Genomic DNA, 24,114 nt, shown 5'->3' with positions numbered 1-24,114 from the left:
GAAAAGTAGGGGTATCGAAAGGATATTCCTACACAGTAGATTTTCTTGTCTCATTCCAAAAGTTAAAAACTTAAAATAAACCAACTACCTTCCAAGCCATTCCAAACTAACAAACAAAATGAACTAGGTCTTTTTCACTCCACCAAAAATATCAACTAATACTCTAAAAGATACAGAAAAGTACTGTAATTTTCTCCGTATCTTTTATATATATATATATATATTTTTTATTATATATATATATTATTTTTGTTTTTTTTTCATGCCTTTATGATTTTTTTTTTTGCTTTTTTTTGTTTATTTTTTCTTTTAATGAATTTTTTTTATTTAATTTAGTTTGTTAATGTGAAAAAAAATATTTAGTTATCAGATTTTCATGACAAGGCTATCTTGAGTCTTGACGGGTTAACCTAGTTTGATGAGTTAATCCAATTTTTTTTTTACTTTTTTCTTTTTTAATCAATTTTTTTTCGTTTAACTCAATGATTTTTTTTTTTCTATTTAGTTATCAAACTTTCATGATATGCGAATTCCAAGTTTAACAAATTAACCTGATTTAACAAGTTAACTCAGTTGATTTAGATTTTTTTTCTTTTTTCCTCATTAGTAACAGGTATATGTCTTTTTTTATTTTTTAATTTTTTTTTCATTTTTTAGGTTGTTATTAATTTTTTTCTATTTAGTTATCAAACTTTCATGACATGGATCCCAGGTTTGACATGTAATCTGGTTTGACGGTTTGCTCAGTTAATTCTAGGTTAACCGTTAAATTTTTTTTTTCTATTAAGTTATCAAACTTTCATGACACGAATTCAAGGTTTGACGGGTTAACTTTTTTTTTTTATTGTTTTTTTTTTAATTAATTTATTTAATTATCATATTTTTATGACACGATTTATAGCAGCAAACTCGCATCCAAGGCTATTAGCTTTGGTATTGTAGCTAAACCTACTGGGTCAATGCAAGTTTAATGTTATTATTAATATTATAAATATTACTTTTGGGTTACGCGTTACAGTCAAACTCAAAATTCTTAAATATAGCACGTTGCAGAAATACCTAACACTTTTAGATCTTAGCCTTTTTTCTTAGTATTTTATATATAAAAAAAAATTAACTCCGCTGTATTGCACGAGCCATGTAACTAGTAGCAACTCTATAATGGGATAAATGACCCAATTTATTCTTTATATAATGGGATAAATGTTTAATTGAGCCAGTTGTATCTTTTGTATATTAATTGAATTTTCAATTTATTTTTTTTTTTTTTTTTGAAAAAAAATCTGAAAAATAACATGTGATTTACATGGGACTACTAACGTATTATTCTGAAAATGCTCCTTAAACCAATGAACATGTGCAACTCATCTTTTTCTCAAAAACAATTAAAAAATAAAAACTCACCCTCGGTGTTTGAAGTGGTGGGTGGGTGGAAAATGGTGGCGGTGGTCGAGTTCAAGCAGTGGGAAGGCAAGTATTTAGAGTTTTAGTGTTGTTTTTAGATGAAAAGTGACAGGTTTATGCCTTATGGTGTTAGGTTTAAGCTTTTGATGACTAAAGTGTATTTGAGGTGATGGGTGAAAATGGAAGAGAAGTGGCAGTTTTGATGGTGGTCGGCAGGTTAATTAGGCAATATTTGTGTTGGAAAATATTTTTAAAAAAATTTTAAAATTTTTTATTTTTTAAAAAAATTAATATTTTTTTATATTATCAAGTCATTTAATATTTTATGTTAATATTAAAAATAATTTTTTAAAAATAAAAAATATTATTTTAATATATTTTAAAATAAAAAACACTTTAAAAATAACCGCTATTATATTCCCAAATATTCATTTAAACTCGGTTTTGGCCAAGAAAGATGAAAAAATCGATATTAAGTTCTAGTGATGCTGATCGGCATGTTAGAAGTTGATTTTAGTTTAAAAATAGAGGTTTTTCAGTCGGAAAAAAATAATTTAATATAACTCAAATATTCGATCCTTGCTATCCCAGCATCTGGAGTCACAATGCTGAGTGATGACTTCGATCAAGGCTTTAAGGTGGGTTGAGAAAGTGGGCTACTCCCGAAAGGCCTTTCCTTTCTTTACATGTCCAATAAAGGCCTTCAGCCCAAACTCCATAGCAACGTCCAGAAGAAAGATAAGGACCTCTTCCAAAAAAAGGCCTTCAACCCCAAGCTTAACTGGATAGATCTGAAGTCTCATTACTGATTTAAGTTCCAGGTTTCCAGCAATGCAATGCTGACGTGGACTTATCCCTCGTCTACACTACAAGAGTTGAGTAGATCTTAATCTTATAATTTAGTGCCTATTTAGTACTATTAAACCAACAAGTTTATGACTTCATTTTCTCCCGTACATTGCAGGTTCATTTTTAATTTATTATATCCCTTTTGTTCTAAAAAGAGAATAAAAAAATTGATAGAAAATAAATAATATACCTCTAACTTAAATAAGATTAACGCAAACCAAGAAATATTTAATTGTTTTTATATACCAGGAAATAATTAAATTATTTTGGACCTAAGTTAAAATGAATTGATGATATACGGCGACGTGTCGTAACAGCATTTGTTAAACAAACCAAGTCAAAAGACAACAGAAGGAAAAACAGGTACAGATCCAACCCTCTCCTCTCCGATAAAAAAAAAAACCAGTCTCAAAAGCCATCCTATGTGACCAAACCCTTCTGCCAAATACCGACTGCCCTGTCTCTCTCCTTCCCATCATAACAGAACTCCCAAGATTTTGCACAGCCTATGTCCCAAACTCCACTCTGTTTCTCTCGTCAAAAGATTGCGGCTTGTTTTTGACAACTTTTTTAATGATCATCCCTTCTAAGCAAAGCCTTTTGTTTTCTTAGAACATTTGCTTTTGCTGGTTTAATCTCCAATTCCAATTCCGTGTCTTTTTGGGAAATAAAAAAAAATGCCTTCTCATATCCTGCCTGTCACAAACCCCAACCTCCATTCTTCGAAACAAAATTCCTATCTCCGTATTGACCCAACAACAATGCCATTAAAACAAGATGACCCAATTACAAACACTAGGCTCGTGTCTTCTCCCTTTGAAGATGAAACCATCATTTCTGTTAGGCCTCTTTTGTCTAGAACTCCAAGTTTTGCAGGTACTACTACAACTTCTTCTTCTGCTAGTTATCAACAAAGAAGGCGACGTGTTGCCAGTGAAAACTCGCTCTCTTCCCTTTCAGATGAGTCTATTGGTCAACGCCAATCTCTTGCTCGTGAAGTGGATCATGCTGCTCCTGAGACGTTTCTTCTTACTAGATTGAGCCTGAAGCTTTTAAGATATATGGGGTACGGTGAAAATTAAAGAATTTTTATGTTTGTTTTGTTTTCAATAGAAGTCCATATTGAAATTCGAAAAAATATCATGATTTAGTGAATGATTGGTTGTTGTCAGAATGGTTGGGTTTTCATTTTGGTTGTGGTTAGGCCATTTGGAAGTTAATGTTTCATAGATGATAAGGATATGATCATGTAGTTGATGTCTAAACATTTAGATATGTTATTAAAGTTGATCTTATGGTTGGCATTTGGCTGCAGAATTCTTGTTCAATATGAAAAATTGGAACTCCTCAGAAGCATCAGAATATACAGTATGGATGAATGGATTAGAAATGAGGGGCTGTTTTCTATTCTGCTGTGTTAGGATAGGCTTAAGTTTAGCGAAATGGAGGTGTTAAGATGTGATAGTAATTTAATAGTGTTTGATCTAGCATATTGGTTGGAACTCCTGTAGCGAGGATTTTGCTTTGATATAGGATCTAGCTTAAATTTTTAGTTGCTATCCTTATGGACAGAGACCTTAATCCGATTGCATTGGGGATTGCTTAATTTCTACTGGTTCCTATCTTTCTTGCTTCTAATCCAAATTATGTGCAGTCCCTCCCTGTACATGTGCGCGCATGTGTGCTAGCTCTTTTGGTTTATTATAACATCTTGTGTTTTTCTTTATTCTGTGACAGGTAACTGTTCTTGGGCAGCTTTGGTAGCTTCTGTGTCCAATGTAGAAAATAGTGGTGGTTTTGAGGGTCAATTTTTTATGGTGGAGAGTTGTGAGATTAGGCTGTGGGTTGAGAATGCATGGGCATATAATTTATAAAAATGTAATTGGATCAAACTAAAGCGAAGAGAAATTGAGCTCCTCAAGATCTGAACAAATAGGTTTTTGAATACTTGCAGAAAATACAATTTCTTCTTGTTATCTATATGTTCATTCAGGCATTTGGAATGTCACTTGTATTTCTTTGCATTTGTTTGAGATGTGCACTAAAATATGTCACAACTATTTTATGTTTCCTGATCATTATTTTTATTCAGGGTAGGGTACAGATGGATCATGAGATTTCTTGCCCTTGGTTGTTACTCTTTGATGCTTTTTCCTGGTTTTATTCAAGGTCTGCAACATTCTGTGACCCTTAGCAAAATTTTAATGTATAAATATCCTATTCATTACTTAGATACATTGCAATTTTCAACCCTGTTTATTAGCTGGAATTCTATAATATCGGGTTATGTGGGCTTTATTAACGAATATCTAGTTTGTTTGTGAGAGTATTAACTAGTCTGCTTACCTTTTGCAGTTGGATATTACTATTTCTTCTCCGGTCGGGTTTTGAGAAGTATAGTTTATGGTGATCAACCAAGAAACAGGTTGGATTTTTTTTATGCATTTCATCCATGCAGTAAGTTCACATGACCTTTGTAAATACATGAATTTGTTGCATGACTGGTGAAGTCTTTTTTATTCAGGCTTGATCTGTATTTACCAAAAAATACAGATGGTCCAAAACCTGTTGTTGCATTTGTAACAGGAGGAGCCTGGATTATTGGGTGAGTAATCTGTGTTCCTTGCAGTTAATTTTTGAACTTGCAAAGGCTTGATTTTGCATTACTCATCTTATTTAGGTTTTGTGGCTTGAGTTAATATCACAAAGCATTCATTTTCCAAAATACAAGGCTTAATAATGGTGTGTAATGTATTTAAATGCATGATGATAATAATGGATGCGCGTCTTGTATACTATATAATAAAATTTATATGAGCAGAGGAAGTTAAGTGACATTTATAATTACCAGTAGAGCTAAATCAGGTGACAAAACTGTTACTTTTTTAAGGTACCATGATATGATCTAATTGAGTTCCAGGATCAATGGGAATTCCTGTTAGCTTTTGTTATTCAGCAATTAGGGCTTAGTTGGACATGGATCATTTATATGTTTGTCGAGTCAAATTCTATGAATTCCCTTAACAGTTGCTATATCCTTCCATTCTTCATATCTGCTTATTAGTCCTTGACATGTTTTGAGTCTCATTTTTGTTGATGCAGTTATAAAGCATGGGGGTCTCTTTTAGGACAACAGTTATCAGAAAGAGATATCATGGTGGCTTGCATAGATTACAGGTGGCATGTTTTACCTTGTCCGCTTTCTTTTTGCAATAAATTTCTTATCTTGTTAGGAAAAAGGAAACCTTGTTTTGAGAGAACCTGATAAATTTACTTGAAGTTCAAGTTGTGTGCTGTAATGAAATTATAGTTATAAGCTGTCATTGAAGCGCAATCTAAGATGTTCATAACCCGGCTCCTGGAAGGCTTATTGGGCTGTTTTATTTTATCATTCTAAGCACACTTTTTCTTGTGCAATTGATCTTTCTTTTCTGAATTTGTTATTGAGATATCAAATTTGCACCAGCCTTTACATGCTCTGTGCATAAACACTTGCATTCACAGTCACGTACACAATATGCAATTTAAGATAGTGCCCTGCAACTCTCCCTTGCTGCACGATTGTCATGAAGCTAGAATGACAGAGAAGCATGCAGATTTTCATATATGATTGTATCAATACAAGGATGAATGTTTTGCTTGGGATTTTAATGCTGTATTATGAACAACCATTGAACCTTACGCAAGTAAAAGTCAACCATTTTGGCATTAGCAACATATATGCACTTTGTCATTCAATTCTTTCCAAGGCCAGATTCTTTGTTAAACTTTATCCTATCTTGTACTTTTCATTATCTAGACTGGCTTTTCCTTGTGTTTGTTTTCATGACTTAATTTTTACAGCTGGATCTGATTACTCCTTACCAGGGTATTTATTGGTTTTCATCATCACACTCTGGACATCCTTCTTATCCCCCCTTACTGAATGATGCTTAATTTCACTCTTTTATTGTTACCATAATGATTTTGTTGCAATTCCACCATGTCCTTAAAAGGGTTTTCTTTAATTATAGTTTAATTATCAACTCAGGGCTATCTTTTTGAGGAGAAAGGATTTGATATTTTGCTTGAACCATATCTTTCCTCGTGTTCAATTTCTTCATTTAAAAAATGGACTGGCATGACTTTGATTTGACATTAAGGGAACTTATGTGTATAACTTCTGTGCATATTTGGCTTCTTCTGTTGATTTCTCTTCGCTGTTGATTGTAGGAAATTTTGAATTTTTTTATCAGTTTTTTTAGATAGTCTGGAGATACTAGTATGCTCTTGTACCTATCTTCAGTTTTCATCATCACACTCTGGACTTTTTTGTACTTCAGAAGCATGTGTTATTGTAATGAATATCAAAATTATGTGTTTAGTGGTCTGTTCTCACTTGCTGGTTTCTCTCTATGAAATGTGATAGTCATGGACTGACAATTGCCTAAAGTTGCATCAGTGTGATGCTTGATTGTGCAACTTCTCTACAGAGTGGAGCACCTAAAAACCTATAACTCACAGTTTACATTTGCATGCAGAAATTATCCTCAGGGAACCATGAGTAATATGGTGGAGGATGCTTCTGAGGGTATCTCATTTGTCTGCAACAAGATTGCGGAATATGGAGGTGATCCTAACAGGTAATTGAATTCTTTTTTCTTTTTCTTTCTTGTTTGAACTCCAAATGCTTGCATGGCGCTTTCTATCATTCTTAATGTTGTTTTCTCCATGCTGCTATCGAATAGGGTTTATTTAATGGGACAGTCGGCTGGCGGACATATTGCTGCTTGTGCACTTGTGGAGCAGGCGATCAAAGAGGCTGGTGAAGGAGGGAGCACTAACTGGAGTGTTTTGCAGATAAAGACTTATTTTGGCTTATCTGGCGGGTAGGTTTTTGTTAAATGTTTTCTGAACTCCATGTCCTTTTTTTTTTATTAAATTATTACAAGCATTGTTTACATGTTTTCCTTTCATCAGATTTATTTCTTCTTATAGTCTTCCTTAACTTTTTAAACAGGTATAATTTGTTTAACTTAGTAGATTACTTCCATAGTCGTGGTCTGTACCGATCCATCTTCCTAAGGTATTTGCCTTCTTCATTCATTGATCAGTTCTGGTTATGCATTTTTCTTGTTTCATTTATAACTTATTCTCCGCCTTTGATTGTGGTACATAATGATTCCAAAACTTTCCATCAGCATAATGGAAGGGGAAGAGTCTTTAAGACGATTTTCTCCTGAAGTAATTGTACAGGACCCAAACTTGAAAAAAGCAGTTTCTCTTCTACCTCCTATTGTTCTTTTTCATGGCACTGCAGATTATTCCATTCCAGCAGATTCCAGGTCAGATTCTTATCTTAAAAAATTGTGTTTTGCATACTCTCTCTCTCTCTCTCTCTCTAATTTCCTTATATTTCGTATATTATTCACAAGGCTTGCAAAGGCATGATGTATTGAGTTCACCTTTTAAATTGAATCTGTTCTTTTTTTGGTGTTTGGAAATTTTGAAGTCTTGTCATCTAAGACATAAATTACAAGCATCCCTGCTGGTGTAGTTATGAGTAGAAAGTAGGAATGGCCACATCTGTTTCCATTTTTTTTTCCAGAAGGCTATGATAGTTAAAATTTGCTAGATAGTGATCTATGATCAGAAGACTATAAATGCAAAACATCTGTGTGAAATCAACCTTTGAACTACAGTACCTAATTTATTTTTATAAGTGCATATGGTATTGTATGCATGGATGTATTGCCATATTGTTCGTATGTTGGTACTAATATTCCTTAGATAATCCACAGTACATTCCAATATTTCTAAGATAACAATTTTGGATTTAGAGACATATAGGATACTTATTAAATATTCTAGATGTCGAATGAGAAAACGTGCATTTCCTTGGGTGAAAAGGGTGTAATACTTGCAGTAAAATTTGGAAGGTTTCATAGTACATGTTTTATGGGATTGATGTTTCAGGTTACAGACATAAAATATTCAAAGATAAAAGAAAGATGCGTATAGCTTTATTTATTTATGCATCCCTCCTTAGTTTACCCTGCAGTTTTAAAAATTGTTATGTCAAGAAATTTATATCATTACCAAATCCATGCTTCCAAGAGTTTCACCTGCTGTTTATGATGGGGGGGGGGGGGGGTGTTACTGTAGCCATTTCTTTCCATATATGAAAGAGGACATGAAAAAACAAATGATTCATTCGGTATACCTTGTGAAAGTTGCAAATATAATCCTAGAGTTGGGTTCATTAGGAATTAAAAATGCAGCATAGGCTCAAGGGTGATGGAGGTGAAGAGAATTGAAGCCCGAAGATTATCATAGGAAATTGTGAGCATCTAGTTTCTGACAATTTAGACCAAGCTCAACCTTGGTGAAGAGTTGGGTCCATTAATTAATGGCATGCTTATTATAGTTCAATAACCTTCTATTGTGAACATGCAAATTCTATGCAATCCTACTTCAGCCTCTATATCAAACACTGAACTGCCAGCCTGCATGTTGCTTTGTCTAAGGCAGGTACACCTTTGATTCTTAGATTTTCTCATTTTAAAATTGCAGCCCTTTGGGAATAGATGGAAGGTAGAAAATTTCAGTTAACTGTACTGAATTTGCAAATTATTGTGCAAAATATTCCATGGTTAATTTAACATTTGATTTGTGGTTTGATTTTTCAGTAAATTTATTTCTCATAAATTCTTAGGTAAAAGTATTTTCTAGAAAAAATGATGGGTTGTGTAATCTTTGATAAACAGTATACGAAAGAAAGAGGAAAACCAATTTACGACGATTCATTTTCACACTTCACATATCTGCAATAAACTTTTTTAGTATTTATAGTTTACATGTAATGCTTTATACAACCTTTTGATAATGTCTTTAATGTTCCAGTAAAAGTTTTGCTGAAACCCTACAAAGTGTCGGAGTTAGAGCTGAATCAATTTTATATGAAGGGAAGACTCATACAGATTTGTTTCTACAGGTAAGGGAGTTGTCAGATGTTTCTACTTCAGTCATTGCTTTCGCTATTTATACGTGTCTTAGATTAGCCTCCGAACCTTGATAGGCAGAGACAACTCTTTGCTTGATCTTCCATTCTAGTTCTATCCCTTGTCTCCTCTTCACTGGATCGCCAATGACTTGCTAATTCTTGCAAAATAGAGGGTGGTTGTGGTGCTTCATCCCATTGGTTTGTTTGATGTGTATGGTTTTTTATACTGTTCAGGATCCAATGAGAGGTGGCAACGATAGGATGTTTGAAGATTTAGTGTCCATCATTCATTCTGATGACAGAGAAGCCCAAGCCAAAGATGAAGTGGCTCCTCCAAGAAGACGCCTTGTGCCTGAATTCATGTTACAGTTGGCTCACAGAGTGAGCCCTTTTTAATGCCTTCCAAACACTTTCGCCCCAGAAATCCCATAAGATTATTATTGATTCGGTCTTTTCATACGTTTCTAGCATATCAGTAATGACAATCATCTTTTGAATCACCCAAGAGTATCCAAAAAGGTCAAGCCCAGCTTGCATTCTTCGGCTATTCTGATTTCTTTTTGGGATAAAATCAGCTATTCCCACTTGAACCTATCTAATTAGGGATTAACAAGACACTACAACGTAAACTTAAAACCTCGACCTGGATAATTTCAACCCAATCTTGGAATTGCAAAAACGCAAGATTTGTGGGTTTTTTAAGGCATCATTACTCCTATTTTTTTGTTGAGTGTAAGTGAGTTTTGAAGTTAAAATGTGTTTTTTGTTAATCAAACGTTAATTTTTATCATTATTTTTTATTTTAGGAATGCTTCCTTCGGGATTTTGAATTTTCGTTTCTTTTCATTTTCAGCTTTTTTAAAAAATAAAAATAAAAATAAAAATGATAGAGATGTGGTTGTATAATTGTATTCATGAATGTCGAGGGGTTGGAGGAGGCTGTTGAAGAGGGTAAAATCTCAGGTATTTCTGTAAATATACCCCCCTTTCGATACGCACTACTTCATACAATATTATGCAGATTATACTGTCATGGCATGAGTCGGGGCAGAGGCTCAGAGCTGTCAAATTAAAAAGAAACTGCAAGTCTTTCGATTCTATGCTGCTAAAAACTCTTAGCCGAGTCTTTTGAAGGAATATGATTCATTAGTTTGGATTACTCAGGATGATTGGCATTCGACCATTAACATCGGGATTGGTTTGTTTGGGCAATCTAGGGTTCTATAAGAAGAGAATAATATATATGTGTGTATGTTTTAAATGAGTTCGAACCGCTAGTTTTTTATGCTTCAGACATTAACTTTTGACTTGAATGGAAATTACAGTATGTTGGATTAGAAATTATATGGCTTAAACAATTTATCACGCAATAATTCAACTCTAGCTTGTTTCATTAAAACGTACAAGAATGGTTCGCTGGCTGAGATTTGATAAAAAAAAACTTGCGATGTCACTGTTCAAATCCCACCTTCCAGCTACATCTATGAGTCTCGTATCCCTGGATAGACGAGCCCAGCTGACAATGCCCCTATTCGGGATTTATTTAACTTCCATCTGAGATAAGGATTTGGTTTCCTCACGGGGAAGGACAATTGGCAATGGATTCTGCAGCTCGTGGTTTCATTTTACAGTTTTTTTTTTTTTTTTGGTGAAAGATGGATGGGACTGCATGCGGGGAGTTTTTTGGAGCTCTCTGTATTCATAAATCGCCATTTATACGCAGTCTTTCAATGCCCACCTTTCTTTTTACACATCATTCTGTACCTCTCTCTCTCTTCTCTTACATTTATGAAGCTGCTCTGTCCAAAGAAGACCTCCATGATGGTAGACAAGTTTTAAATCAGTGACATCAACTCTAGAGCCAGAGACAGCAGAAAAAGGGTTCTTTCTCTTTTTTTCTTTTGGTCTGTCCATTACTCTGCATCAAAAATTATAGGAATGTCTTTGACATATGACCGTTGTTATTATATGGCAATTAGTACATGGTATTCGTTCATCTTCAATTGTCTTGCCATCCCCTTTGAAGCTCTTAGCCTATCATTGTGTTTTTCAGGCATTTTTAATAAAAAAGAGAGAGTACACCTCACAACTACTAGGGTTCAGAACACCCTCTGAGGTTGGAGAGGAATAAAAAATGGAAATGATTGATCATTTTGTGCAAGAACAGTCACAAGTAACGTGGATTTATGTTGCTGTACATGAATGAGTGGGCATAGTTTCAAATACCAAATTTTATTTCACTAACGCAAGTGCCTTACATTCAGATACATCAATAGCCCATCAGTAAGATAGGGCTCAGAACACTGAAATTAGATAGAGCATGGGACTATTACTTCATCCATCCCACAGCTTATGCATTTCACAGTTAGCTTAGTGCTTCGCTGATTTGCCTCCTTTTCCCTGCACAGGACGAGATTCCTGTTATTAATTAATTAATCAAAACAAAAACGAAGAAAAGGGATTCTTGTCTTAGTCTATTACCTTCTTCTTGGGTTCTTGAGGCTTTTGTGCAGCCTTCTTTGCGGCTGGCTTTGAAGCCGTGGTTTTAGAGGCGCTGTCATTAAGCTTGGCCGGCTCCTTCTTGGCCTGCCCGAAGAGTTGAGTGCCAACAGATTTCTCCGCCTTCAACGATGCCATTATTCTTTACTCCTTCACTGACCGATAGAGAAATAAAACGATGACGTCTAAATAAGCTGGTCTCTACTGCGTTTCATTTTCTCTTAACATGGTTTATATACACGGCGGAGCCATGCAAGTGTAGAGGAGGAATGAGAATCACAGAGCTGGTAAGATAAAAATAAAAGAGAGAGAATTGGAATAACTGATTTGGATGGCACTTAAAATATATATATAGTATTAGATGCTATGCTAATAATTCTTCGCTGATATTCTTGATGTCCAGTTGCATATCTTTAATGTTCGTGCTAGTTGCCAGATTTAATCTTCCCTTTGAAAGTAATTTATCAAGGAAAATAAACAAAAAAGAAGACCGACAAGCATCACCGAGTTTGAGATCTTAATTGTACCTGATTATTAAGTATAAAGTTAGATGATATGGTGTTTTCACTGTATATGAATTTATGCTTATCTTTTTATATTTCACCGTGGGTTACAAAAATTTAATTTGATATGCAAACTTTTTTTTTTTTTTTATCATAACTCTTTTGAGTTCAAATTAGAACCCAAAAAGTTAAGCATCTTAAGTGGAGGTGTGGATATATTTTTCATTTTTTTACACGGTTAAAACACTTTTTTGCTCTCAAAATCAATAAAATGTAGATATGTTTGTTAGGAACTTTTTTGACTTTGCATAAACTTCTTAGCAGTAAAAATACATATTTATCACTGAGTCAAAAATTATTGTGCAATTATTGTGCTGCTAGATAATGTTTTTGGGGTTCTTTGAATTTCAATGTATAGTGCAATTATATCTTTTAACTTTGTTAGAGATAAAATATAAGCTTAACATTTAGAGGTATTTTTATACTTTCATATGCATATTTGTGTAATTGCTAGGATTGTGGGGGATATTTTGATATTTTTTGAATTTTTTAATGTTTAAAGCTGCTAAGACATGCAAGCATGCCCCAACACATGGATAGCATCTGTACCATTTAAATAGCGCATGTTATGCCTCTTAATGGATGTTCTTCTGTCATTTTCTTAAATGCGCTACTATATATTCCTTTCAACTATTAACTTTAAAAAAGAAATAAAATAATCCTATAAAGATTTGAAACAAAAAATAAAAGGAGTAGTCAAAATAAGGAAAACTAGCTAAAGATACGAAATTGGAACTCGTAAATCTTTGCTGTGAAGACAATTCATATTACGCTTGTTTATATTCTCAAACATGGCATATAGGAATATCTCCTAGTGAAAGTTCTATAAGTATAAAACATCGAGTCTTGATAAATCTATGGAAGAAAAAAAAGAATCTTTTTTTTTAAAAAAATTTATAGATCATTTTTGTGGCTTTCCTGAGAGGGTCATTGCAGCATTTGAGAGTGGTCTGTTTTTCTAGGTTTTGAATAGCTTTTATACGGGTTAATTTAGGATGACTTATATATATATTTTTATTATTATTAGTATGATATTCGAGTCAGTTTGCATGTACTTCGACTAATTTTACAGATTCTAAAAGTTAATGACCATATAAGTCTTTAGTGACACTGAGATTTATGAGACTCAAACCGGTGATCTGTAGAGAATAAATCCAGAGTCTAATCAATTGAATTATATCCTTTAGAATTTGAAATGACTTATGTTTGAATCAACAATTAGTGATATCTTTAAACAACATGACTAACTTGTCATCAAGGCCTCTGTAATGCATTCTTTTTTCTTTTTTAATTTTGCTCTTCTTGTGAAAAGAGCAACCAATCCTATGAAGCAAAGTATGGAGTAGTGAAAACAAAAGAGCTAAATTTGATCCTGGAATCATGTCATTGAGGTATTTAAAAGTGTAGTAATGATTACGATTTAAAATATATTTTTTTAAAAAATATATTAAAATGATATATATTTTTTAATTTTTAAAAAATTATTTTTGATATCAACACATCAAAACAATTAAAATATATTAAAAATTTTAAATTAAAAAAAAAAAACACAATTTCAAATACCATCACCTAGCATGATTCATGGGGAGATTTAAGAAAGCAAGGTGTCAATCATATCCTATAAAGGCCCAACAAGTTACTGCAGTTAAAGAGAGGATCTCATTTCGACGCTCGATCTCTAATATTCCTCCTTTTTTCCCCAAAAATACTAACCCATCTTATCCTAGTCAGGCCCATTAAGACCACAAACGAAGCCCATCCATCTCATAAGCCCACAAAAGATACCAAGCCAGACAAATCTGCAAGAGCAAGTTTGTGTCTGCAAACTTAATGTCATAATACCAATTTTGCACCTTGAAGACCACAAATGAAGCCCATCCGTCTCATAAGCGCGATGAAAGCGGTGGCCTGATTAATCACATGCTTCCTCTGAGCAACTCGGAAGTGATAAAACTGGTAATCATCCAGCTCAGAAGTATAATTTTATTTCTCAAGATACATGGCACTAAATATAGGGATTGTCTACGGGTAGTAATTGGGAATCTTTACGGGTCTTCGATAAACTAGTAATCTGGAACCAAACTGGGCAAGTTGTTGGCCACAACAGTAGCAAATACTTGATGCACGAAATAAATGCTATCAAATATTTTTTTGTTTTCAGGATACATGGCACTTATATATATATAAAAGTATTATGTGATAAAGATAAACTCAAACTATTTTATTCCAATAAAGATTCTAAATATTAATTCAATAAGGATTCTAAACACAGGTTTAGGATTCCTATCTCAACAAATACAACGCATTCAAAAAAAAAAAAAAAAACTCGGAAATTTCTTCTTAATCTGGACAAAGTTACGTCTGGAGCTAGAACAAGTCCTCTTTCAAGAGGAGTTAAGTGGTATAGGAAGTCGAGAAGCAAAATGGATTAATTTTGGAGACCGTAACCTGTTTTCATGCCACTACCACAGGTTTAGGATTGCTAGCGTGATAATGAGGGTAACTGGTGCAATGATGCTGATACTTTGAAGAATATGGCAACAGATTTTCTTAGGGAGGAATTTCCGACCTCAGGTGCTTTTTCTATGCTTTCTAGCCGTGCTTATAATTCTTTATGCATGCTCTTTTTTTATTTGGGTCCAGGGTAGCTTGCATGCTGTTTTTGTTTGGTGATCTTGGGCATATTTCCTCGTCAAAAGCTAGTTTCTTATGAATTCCCTCGCCAGCCTCTTCCACAACTGACGTGGGATAACTCCAGCAATCCCCCCTTCACACATCAGGCTTTAGGTTGAAGCCACAACCACCACTTTTTTACTCTGATTGTCGGGTCCAGACTTGGTGGACATGAGCTCTTGATAGCAATTGTTAGGTGCTCTTGGGCCTATTTCTCTCAAAAACTAGCTTGTGAGGGGACCCACACCTGTAAACTCTTCGACAGCCGGCTCCACAACCGATGTGGATAACTCCATCAGTTTTCTACCGAAGTCAAACCTGTGGGAGACTCTTTATGTACTTTTTATCAAACAAATTTTCAATGAAGGAAGTTGGCATGCTGGGATAAATCACACCCTTCTCTCTCGTATTCCAAAGATGGAGAGGCCAGAAACAACGGCTCATTTTAGACCGATTGGTTTATGTAATGTTTCATTCTTTCTTATAAACTTATCACGAAGCACATTGTGAACCGTCACCTATCTACGCTGGTTGCTTCAACTCAGAACAGCTTTGTTCCAGGGCGCCATATCACCAGTACTAATATAATTATAAGATTGATTTGGAAAAAGCTTTGTTCCAGGGCGCCATATCACCCAGGAGGTCCTTCATTATGCAGGCGAAAAAAAAGTAAAAAAAAGGCGGATACATATTAAGATTGATTTGGAAAAAGCATACATATGATCGCCTTAGATGGGATTTTATTATGGATACTCTTGGTCTTGATTTGCGGTTATCTGGAAATCCCAGTTCTTTAATCATGAAGTGTATTCCAAGTGCTTCCATATATGCATGCAGGCGATTTGGAATGGTGAGGCCACTGCGGCAATATATATATAGGCTTACACACTGCTTGGGATATGGGTTTCAGAAGAATAGAATTGGAATCGGATTCTAAAGCTGCAATTCAATTAACTCAGAGTAACTCAAATGGTGATCCTGGTATTGCTCATCTAGTGACCAGTTCTATTCAGATACTGTTGCAAAGACCTTGGCAAGCTAGAGTTACTCCTGTTTATAGAGAGGCAAATCGTTGTGCAGATTAGCCCGTTAACCATGCTTTCTCGTTGGCACTAAGGATCCATCTAGTACCAAGCTAGCGTCCCTCCTGGTTGTTTTTCTATATATTGTATCAGAAGAAATGTATGGAATCAGTTTTCCAAAATGTGTGCAATGCAATCGCTCCCTAGAGCTTCAAGCTCTCCTTTCAATATATATATATATATATATATATATATATATATATATAGAGAGAGAGAGAGAGAGAGAGGTTGAATTTCATATTAAATAATTTTTTTTTTTTAAAAAAATTGAAATTGCTTTGGGAAGTATCTAATACGTGTATTATTGAAATGTATCAGGTATGGCATGAGATACAAATATTAAGAGATGTTAAAGTAGTGATTACTCATGCTTCATGGTTGCCTTGTTCAATTAATTATGAATGAATCTAGGTTTATAAAACCAGCAATTTCGTTCTCCACCTTTCCATCGAATCCATTACAACCTAGCTAGATCTACCAAGTTTTTTTCTGTCCTACAAAATAGTTTGTCTTGGTGGAGTCGAGAATATTATGAACTATGTTTTCTTCTATAGCAATTTCATGTTTACATTTATCAAAAAGCTATTCAATAGGGCACCTCACCGGTTTTTAATTTCCAATTCCATATGCACAATTCAGTTTTCATTAATGGAATACTCGAGTTCTTGTATACTAATCCTTTGTAGGCATATTGCTGTCTAGCACATATATAATATCCGAACAAATATTATGCCCTTAATTCAAAGAAAATATTCCTTCTTGATTTTTAAAAAACCTTTCGCAATAATATGAGCAAATTAATGCCAGGCCACAGCAAGAAAAACCCACCAACGGCAAACAACTCTTCTAATCAGTATGCATTTTATTTATTAGGCGAATAGGCTGAGAGAGGCACATGGATCAGAGATATAAATAATTAAGATCACCATGAATATACATATAACTATTTCATGGTCAGTCCACATGTCGCCCCACTTCTTTTTATCCTCATTTAAATGCTGGCTTTCTTGACCCCGGTGCCTGTAAGGAACCATTAAAAAACCTCAATTGGACGGCATCAGCGATTACAATTTTATGATGGATATATTTAGAACTTTAGGTCTAATATGTTTAAGACATCCTAATAATGCATTAAGGTTTTGTTGGAAATACAAAATGCATAATAAATTGATGTTTTCTTAACCCGACCGTACTTCTAGCTACATTACCTAACATGCACGTACCTTCTTTTTATGCTCCCGGACCTTCCGATCTTGCTTCATAGAAACTGGTTTCGAGGCCGGAACTTTGGGTGCGCTGCTGCTGGATTTGGCTGCAGGCTCTTCCTTGACAGGCTCGGTTGGCTGAGTGCCAACAGGTTTCGTTGCTTTGAGTGATGACATTCTTCTTTGGTACCCTGTCAAAGAGCTTGCACAAACAATTTCTAACTGAGTAGCAAGGGTCCTTCAGTTAGTCCTATTTATAGCCAGGTTACTTAATTGTGACATGGAATTCGAATAAGTGATTACATCAAATGAATGGATAGATAGGTGTGTTTTTTCAAGGAATAGAATAACTTGAACTGGAGGCCTTTTGGGGGATACTGCATCAGATGCTTAGGCATATTTTAATGACATTATTGGATGCTTATTCTAATATAGAGGCGGATATTTCAGGGCATAAGCCTGAATGAATGCAAGTGCATATTTTATGTTTAGACCCCACCTTTGGCAGATATCCTGTTGTCGTGGAGCTACAAATCAACCTGTTTTTTCAGTTACATTGATTAATATATAGTCAGAAAATGCCACCCCCTGTAGTTATAATTAATAATTTCACTCGTTGCAATTAATTTGGAAGGATTTACTATAATGACAAGTTCAAGGATCAGATGCATTGAATTGCGTATTATGATAAAACAACAGCTTTTATATACAAAATAGCATTCTGCAATTTGGAGATATTCGTTTGTGTTCTTCTCGATCAGTGGTTTGAAGAATGTCACGGAATTGATGCCAAAGACTATACTACTGTTCACATTGAAGTGATGAAGTATTCAAAGTATGCAAAACTCTGCATAAATGGCAGTAGATAAAGTGAAGGACGGAGCCAGGAATTTATATACTATTGTCAAGCTAGTAAAATCATTCAGTATAATTTTTCCCTCTCGGAGGATTTATTATTTTGTTCTGCCAGAATAACTATTGAAGCACTTCCAAAATGAAAAAGAAAAAGAAAAAAAAACAGCTTGATTGCCTGGCCTTCTTTTCTAAATTGGTATTAGAGAATTTGCAAGTCTCATAATACCCTATAACATCTTGGTTTCTTTTTAAGATTCTGTATTGTAGGTATAGGAAACTGAAAACAAACGCTTAACTCATCCTTCTAAAGAATGCAGAACTTCTCTCTCTTTGGCATGCATGTAATTGATTTGCTTGCTCTCTTGTTACAACAGGAAAAAGTCTTGATCAACGTATTTGGACTGAACTATAGACAATTACAGAAAAGAGTTCTTTTATAAATCATAATCAGTCTCCTGTCTGGTCACAGGTTGATTTAATTGGATAGCACATGTTACAACCTATCATATAATCTGAATCCAATTTACTCTTACACAGGCTAATCTTCAAGATATTTGATCACAGTTTCTTTCAGAATTCAAGATCATGCGATCAAATTGAAGAGCAATTCTCTCAATACCTCTACTACAAAGAAATACTTTATTGTAGTCAATCCACTTCAATTACTTATCATATGGTCAGTGAGGTTGCCCCATTCTTAGAGCCACATAAGCCAAAAGCCTGTATCCCACCAACATTATTGTCAAAGCAGCTGCATCCCACCACATATTATCAAGACCTAGATACTTGATAGCAGGAAAATCCATTACCCTGCAATGCATCTGTAAACCGCAGTCATAAACTTCAGTTGCTGAGTACTGTACCCCCACCAGCAGCTTGTAACAGTAGTGACTAAAAGAGATATACTTCAACCAAGCTATGAATGGAGGAATGCGTTGAATGTAGTATCCACCAGCAAGTAAAAATACAAGCATTGTCACAGAAGCTAAAGTAGTGGCCTGTTTTACATCCATTAAAATGGCTCCGAGGGCTAGCCCTAGCCCTTGTGAAACTAGCACATTGAAAAGGATAATCGAGAGGGTCAGTACGAAAGTGATAAGGGAAGGCTTGAGACCACCCATCCAATAGGTGACAGTTACAAAAATAGTTGGCATAACAAGCTCCATTGGTAAGTCACCAGCCGTTCTTGCAAAATAGTAGGAGGAGAGCCTGTACATGCCCGAGGAACGTTCTTTTATTAGCATCGGTCGCTCCTGAGGGAATGCGAATATGGCATTGTACAGAGGGAAAAATCCCCAGAAGATGGAGAAAAAGAAGAGAAGTCCCACCTGTTATAGCAATTTTGTCATAAATAAGAGAAAGAAACACGAGTTATAATTGCAATTAGAAATCAGATTTTAAAACACTCAAGCAGGGCACCCAAGACAGCTTCAACGTTTTCTCAGGAACCTGCTATAATTGGTTTTTTCAATCCAATCCAGTGGCCACCGTAATTATCAATCAGATCAATGAAGCTGCTAGTTTACAAAGAGCTTGAAAGTCAAAGTGCAGACTGCAGGGCAACAATACCTGATCTTGTATGTGTGAAGTATCAGAGTGCCACCATAGAAGGCCAGAAAGAATCGAAACTGAAATAACTTGGAAAATCCTTAAGCCTGAATAAGACTCGTGCTTCCTTTCTTGCAAGCCCCTTCTCAGCAATACCTTGAACTGCTGCCAGCAGCTGGTGGTCCATTGAACCTCAGAACCTGATAAAACACAAACCAGTGATCACTAACAAGTGGCGTTGTTCGTTATTGTCGCTTAAAGCAACAAATAATTGAATCAACCTAGCATGGAGAAGAAGGTTTTTACTCACCTCTCAGTGATGATGAATGAAGAACCGGGTCTCGAGCATTTCGATGAATTTCAGATATCAACAGAGGATACAAGTTGTTCTTATAAGACGATATCAAAGACTGTTTTGCTGAATTTTGATCATCATGGTGGTCCAATCTTCCATGAAACTCCAGCTGGTCATCTTGTGATCTGGTATCAGGAACTAAACCTGCATATCCAACAAATCTTCAGAGTCAGAAGAAAATAAAGTAGAATGAGAAAAGGATATCATATAAAAACATTTTTAGTCATGCTATTTGAAATTTGGATCAGTACAAGTCATTTTGCCTATGATCAAAGGTTAAAAAAAAAAAAAACCCAGTGAGTGACCCAATTATTCGTCATGATAGACCTAAATATGAAGAAGAAGTGGGGGGAAATAAATAAATAAATAAAAAGTTTAAAATTATCAACAAAAAAAAAAATCACCGTCAAAGAAAAAGAAAAGATTGAATAACAGAATATCTGAAAGCACCATTAGACTCTGAAGACTTCTTTTGACTTGATACCTAACCAAAGCAACCCATTGTTCTAAAATTTTTACAAAATGATTTTTCTTTTATACTAATCTTTTAAAGAATAACCATTTGAGTAATGTTTTTAGCAGAAATGGAAAGACTAATATTTCAGAGAGGCAAGACAAATATGGTGATGGTTCAACCATCTTTGTCAAATGCATGATGAAAATACATTTTTTGGCAGGAACCACAAATATAGAGAAGGACCCATTTCTTAATCTACATTTGTAAGAGGATAAAAAAAAACCCGAAAGTTTTACTAGTTAGCTGCTCGGCAAGTTGTGACGTTGACACTCCTAAATCTTGAACTCGATGGTTTGTGTTGAGACTTGAGAGCCAGAAATCAAAAACAAAACCATCACAGATAGCTCACATTAACCAACCATATCTATAACTAAATTGAGTCCTCAGTCCCTGTCACCTCCCATGTTCTACATGATCACTTTATATTGTCAGTCAACTTTACTTTTGCCTGCTAAAAACTGTACAGAAATCATTTTTATCCAGAAAAAAAAAAAAAAGGATAAGAGAAACAAATTTAGCAACAACACGCAATTACATTTTTATGTGTGTGAATATACGTACATGTATAAGTTTGTGTCAATTACGCAGTATATATACATGGGGAATATTATTTTAACTTACCATTAGCAAGATCAAGCAGAAAATCAGCAGGATTCATGAAATTGAACCCGGGATTGTATCCTAATGATTTAAAATATTCCATGACCCGACCGGCCTGCCCGCTATAAATCGGACACCCTTCCGACAAAACCACCACCTTATCAAACATCCTATACAACCTGCTTGAAGGTTGATGAATAGTAGTTACTACAGTCCTACCACCTCTTGCTAGTCCCCTTAAAGTGGCCACAATACGCTGAGCTGTGGTAGAATCAAGCCCTGAAGTGGGTTCATCAAGCAATAACAAACTCGGGTTAACCAACATTTCTAGCCCGATACTGACCCGTTTACGTTCACCACCCGATATGCCCCGAAACGAAGGTCCACCCACTACACTATTTCTACACTTAGTGAGTCCAAGCTCCATTATAATCAACTCAGCCTGCTCTATTTTCTCTTCTCTAGTGAGTTTTTTTGGTAGCCTTAATAAAGCAGCATAGGTTAAGGTCTCTAAAACTGTAAGATGGGGATACAGCACATCATCTTGAGTGACAAAACCTGTTCTGCGCTTCATGGAGCTAGAAAAAGCCTGGCCATTGTATGTTATAGTACCAGAAACCTTTCCGGGTAATCTACCGGCTAGAGCTGTTAAAAGTGTTGTCTTGCCACTTCCTGATGGACCAAGCATTGCTAGCAGTTCGCCGGGTCGAACGATACCACTAGCACCATTAAGTACTGTTCTTGTAGATTTTGGTTCACTTGAAGTAAACCAAGTCCCTTTCGTGGACAAACTAACACTGTATGCGACATCTGCAAACTGCAAAACCAATTTAATTAGCTAGGAATTTAAAGAAAGGAAAATAACGCTCAGCAGATTATTTATAGAAAAAGTACCTCAAGTGTTACAGGACGTAAAGAAGCACGTAAAATCGTGAATCTTGATAGGGCCGGTTCTTGTTGACCTTGCAATACTTGATCTTGTGAACATGAGCTTGTGTTATTGATAGATGAAGAAACGGAAGGTTCAGCATGAACTGTGACAGTCTCGGTCCAGTTTGTGAGCATGACGTTAGACGGTCCAATATTGCCAGTGGTGATGATATTAGTATTTTCTTGCTCAGGAGGCATCATAATTTCAAAGAAGAAGAAGAAGAGGCGGTCGAGTTATGGGAAGGGAGCAAAGGGTGGATATATTGCCAGACAAGAGAGCTGAGAGAGGAGGAATCACATGCAAGAATAGGTGATCATGTGGTGTCTTATATAAAGGGCGTGAGGAAGGCACGAGAAGCGGACTTGGGTGCGATTCATGATGCAGCTAGTCGACCATGTCTTCTGCGAAGGGGGAGACTCGCTCCCTCACTCAACCACCAACTGTTGCTATTGCTATAATTGCTATTGCTCTTACTATTCTGCTATTGCTATTGGGGGTCTATGGGAGATGTATTGATGAATTACAGTGTCCTTTTTCCACCTGTAATTCATGAATATATCTATACCTGTTACTAGTTCAGGTATATGTGTCATGAGCTTGTTTTTGCCACGTGGTGATACAAGGACTGATCCATCCTCTTGTCTATAGGCGTCAAGATACTGAGTGAATTAATTCTCTCACCCTTTCTCCTTTTCTTTTCTCTAAAAGGTATGGTTGTCAATTTCGTTTAATTAGATATTTTGTTTTTTTTTAATTAGAATGAAATATTTTAGTTTTGGAATGTTTTAAAGTGTTGTTTTAACAATATTAAATACATATAATTTTAAATTTTAAAATATTTTTAAATAATCTAAATTATATATATTTTTAATATAAAGTAATTCAACTTAAATAAAATATCGAAAATATTATGAAAAGTAAAATGTTTTAACACAAATATTTTAAATATAAAACTAGATCAATGTTATCAAGGTTAATAGGATCTAAAGCATTTCTTGTTTTGTTTAAATTCTTACAAAATATAAACTTGAAAAAAAATAACATGAATATAAACCATATATATTAGTGATAAATCTAATTTTAAAAAATTAATATCATTATTAATGAAAATATAATAATAACTTTCAATATTATTATTAATATCATTGTGATTGAAAAATAGTAATAAATATTTTTTTATATACTTTGAGTGGTTTAATTAATTAAATTGAACCTGGTTCAATTTGATTCAATGACTTTTCAAGATCGGAATGAGATATGTAAAATGAAATCGGAATATTTTGGCTAAAATTTAGTTGAAAAATTCAAAACGGATTAAGATTTAAAATGAAATAAAAATTATTTCTTTTTATTTTATTTTTTAAATTAATATAAAATATTTCAATCATTAATTTCAAATTAAACCAATCAAAATTGACAACCTTACTAGTAAGTGTTAATAATATCAAAGAGTTTTGTATCCATCATGAGCTTCAATAATTGCTCCATCTAGCTTAGGACACATCTGGTATATCTTGTGAGTTAGAAAATCATTTTGCATCACGCATAATACTGTGAGTATTTACAATAAAAGCTTTACATTGTTGAGAAATATAGGCATTTGGAACGCTTGGAACTCTCTTAAGGGAAAAAACAATTTATTATCGTAATATGAGAATCCGTTTCGTTGCACAGTCTGCTAGGCTAATAGATTTGAAAATAAAAGAACATGTTTATTTGTATATATACAGACATACAAGTGACCGCCAGAGAGAAAAAGAGAGGGCTACCACCATATATATATATATATATATACTGTACATAAATTAAAAACTAAAATGTAAGAGAAGTTTAAAGTTGTGTTTGTTTGCACCGACACACCATGTATTTTTCAAAAAATCTACTTTTTTTATTTTAAATTTTATTTTATGTTTTTTTTATCATTTTAATATGATATTAAAAATAAAAAATTATTATTATTAAATGGATTTTTTTTCTTCTCCTAAGTATAATATTGTCAATTTATTTTTTATAATTAATTATTGTTATTTTTTTGTTTTATTTATTATCGA

At 34.5% G+C, this 24,114-nt stretch overlaps 2 protein-coding genes and 2 long non-coding RNA genes across 8 annotated transcripts; 1 reads left to right on the top strand and 3 right to left on the bottom strand.

Annotated features, from left to right (window-relative positions):
- Positions 1-2,597: 2,597 nt before the first annotated feature.
- On the top strand, positions 2,598-9,735 carry LOC118047418 (probable isoprenylcysteine alpha-carbonyl methylesterase ICMEL1). Of its 5 annotated transcripts, none has more exons than XR_012171024.1 (12): positions 2,598-3,319; positions 4,346-4,422; positions 4,609-4,678; positions 4,778-4,858; positions 5,356-5,430; positions 6,774-6,875; positions 6,981-7,121; positions 7,253-7,318; positions 7,434-7,577; positions 8,499-8,763; positions 9,136-9,226; positions 9,470-9,484. XR_012171024.1 is itself a non-coding variant. In XM_035056714.2 (12 exons), exons 1-12 carry the CDS (start codon positions 2,931-2,933, stop codon positions 9,629-9,631), a joined length of 1,314 nt encoding a protein of 437 aa, XP_034912605.1. In that variant the 5' UTR covers positions 2,604-2,930; the 3' UTR covers positions 9,632-9,735. The 5 variants fall into 5 exon arrangements, 3 of the variants coding, with proteins under 3 accessions (XP_034912605.1, XP_034912597.1, XP_034912618.1); XM_035056714.2 differs by lacking the exon at positions 8,499-8,763 and having other exon boundaries at positions 2,604-3,129; positions 3,214-3,319; positions 9,470-9,735; XR_012171025.1 differs by lacking the exon at positions 9,470-9,484 and having other exon boundaries at positions 8,499-8,759.
- Positions 9,736-11,448: 1,713 nt separating this feature from the next.
- On the bottom strand, positions 11,449-12,060 carry LOC118047436 (uncharacterized). Its single transcript, XR_004687322.1, has 2 exons — positions 11,717-12,060; positions 11,449-11,635 (listed from the first exon to the last, which is right to left on the bottom strand). It is a non-coding gene; the product is annotated as an uncharacterized lncRNA (long non-coding RNA).
- Positions 12,061-16,114: 4,054 nt separating this feature from the next.
- Positions 16,115-17,495, bottom strand: LOC118047444 (uncharacterized). Its single transcript, XR_004687323.2, has 3 exons — positions 17,276-17,495; positions 16,881-17,072; positions 16,115-16,129 (listed from the first exon to the last, which is right to left on the bottom strand). It is a non-coding gene; the product is annotated as an uncharacterized lncRNA (long non-coding RNA).
- Positions 17,496-18,528: 1,033 nt separating this feature from the next.
- On the bottom strand, positions 18,529-22,583 carry LOC118047451 (ABC transporter G family member 21). The gene is made up of 5 exons (XM_035056752.2): positions 22,027-22,583; positions 21,154-21,949; positions 19,971-20,159; positions 19,682-19,860; positions 18,529-19,440 (listed from the first exon to the last, which is right to left on the bottom strand). The coding sequence occupies exons 1-5, from the start codon at positions 22,261-22,263 to the stop codon at positions 18,790-18,792; spliced, it is 2,052 nt and encodes a 683-aa protein (XP_034912643.1). The 5' UTR covers positions 22,264-22,583; the 3' UTR covers positions 18,529-18,789.
- Between the last annotated feature and the right edge of the window lie 1,531 nt (positions 22,584-24,114).

Source organism: Populus alba, chromosome 10, assembly GCF_005239225.2.
Source record: "Populus alba chromosome 10, ASM523922v2, whole genome shotgun sequence".
In the NCBI taxonomy this organism is placed as follows: domain Eukaryota; kingdom Viridiplantae; phylum Streptophyta; class Magnoliopsida; order Malpighiales; family Salicaceae; genus Populus; species Populus alba.
The sequence above is the reverse complement of the archived record's forward strand: the minus strand, read 5'-3'. Positions and strand labels throughout refer to the sequence as shown.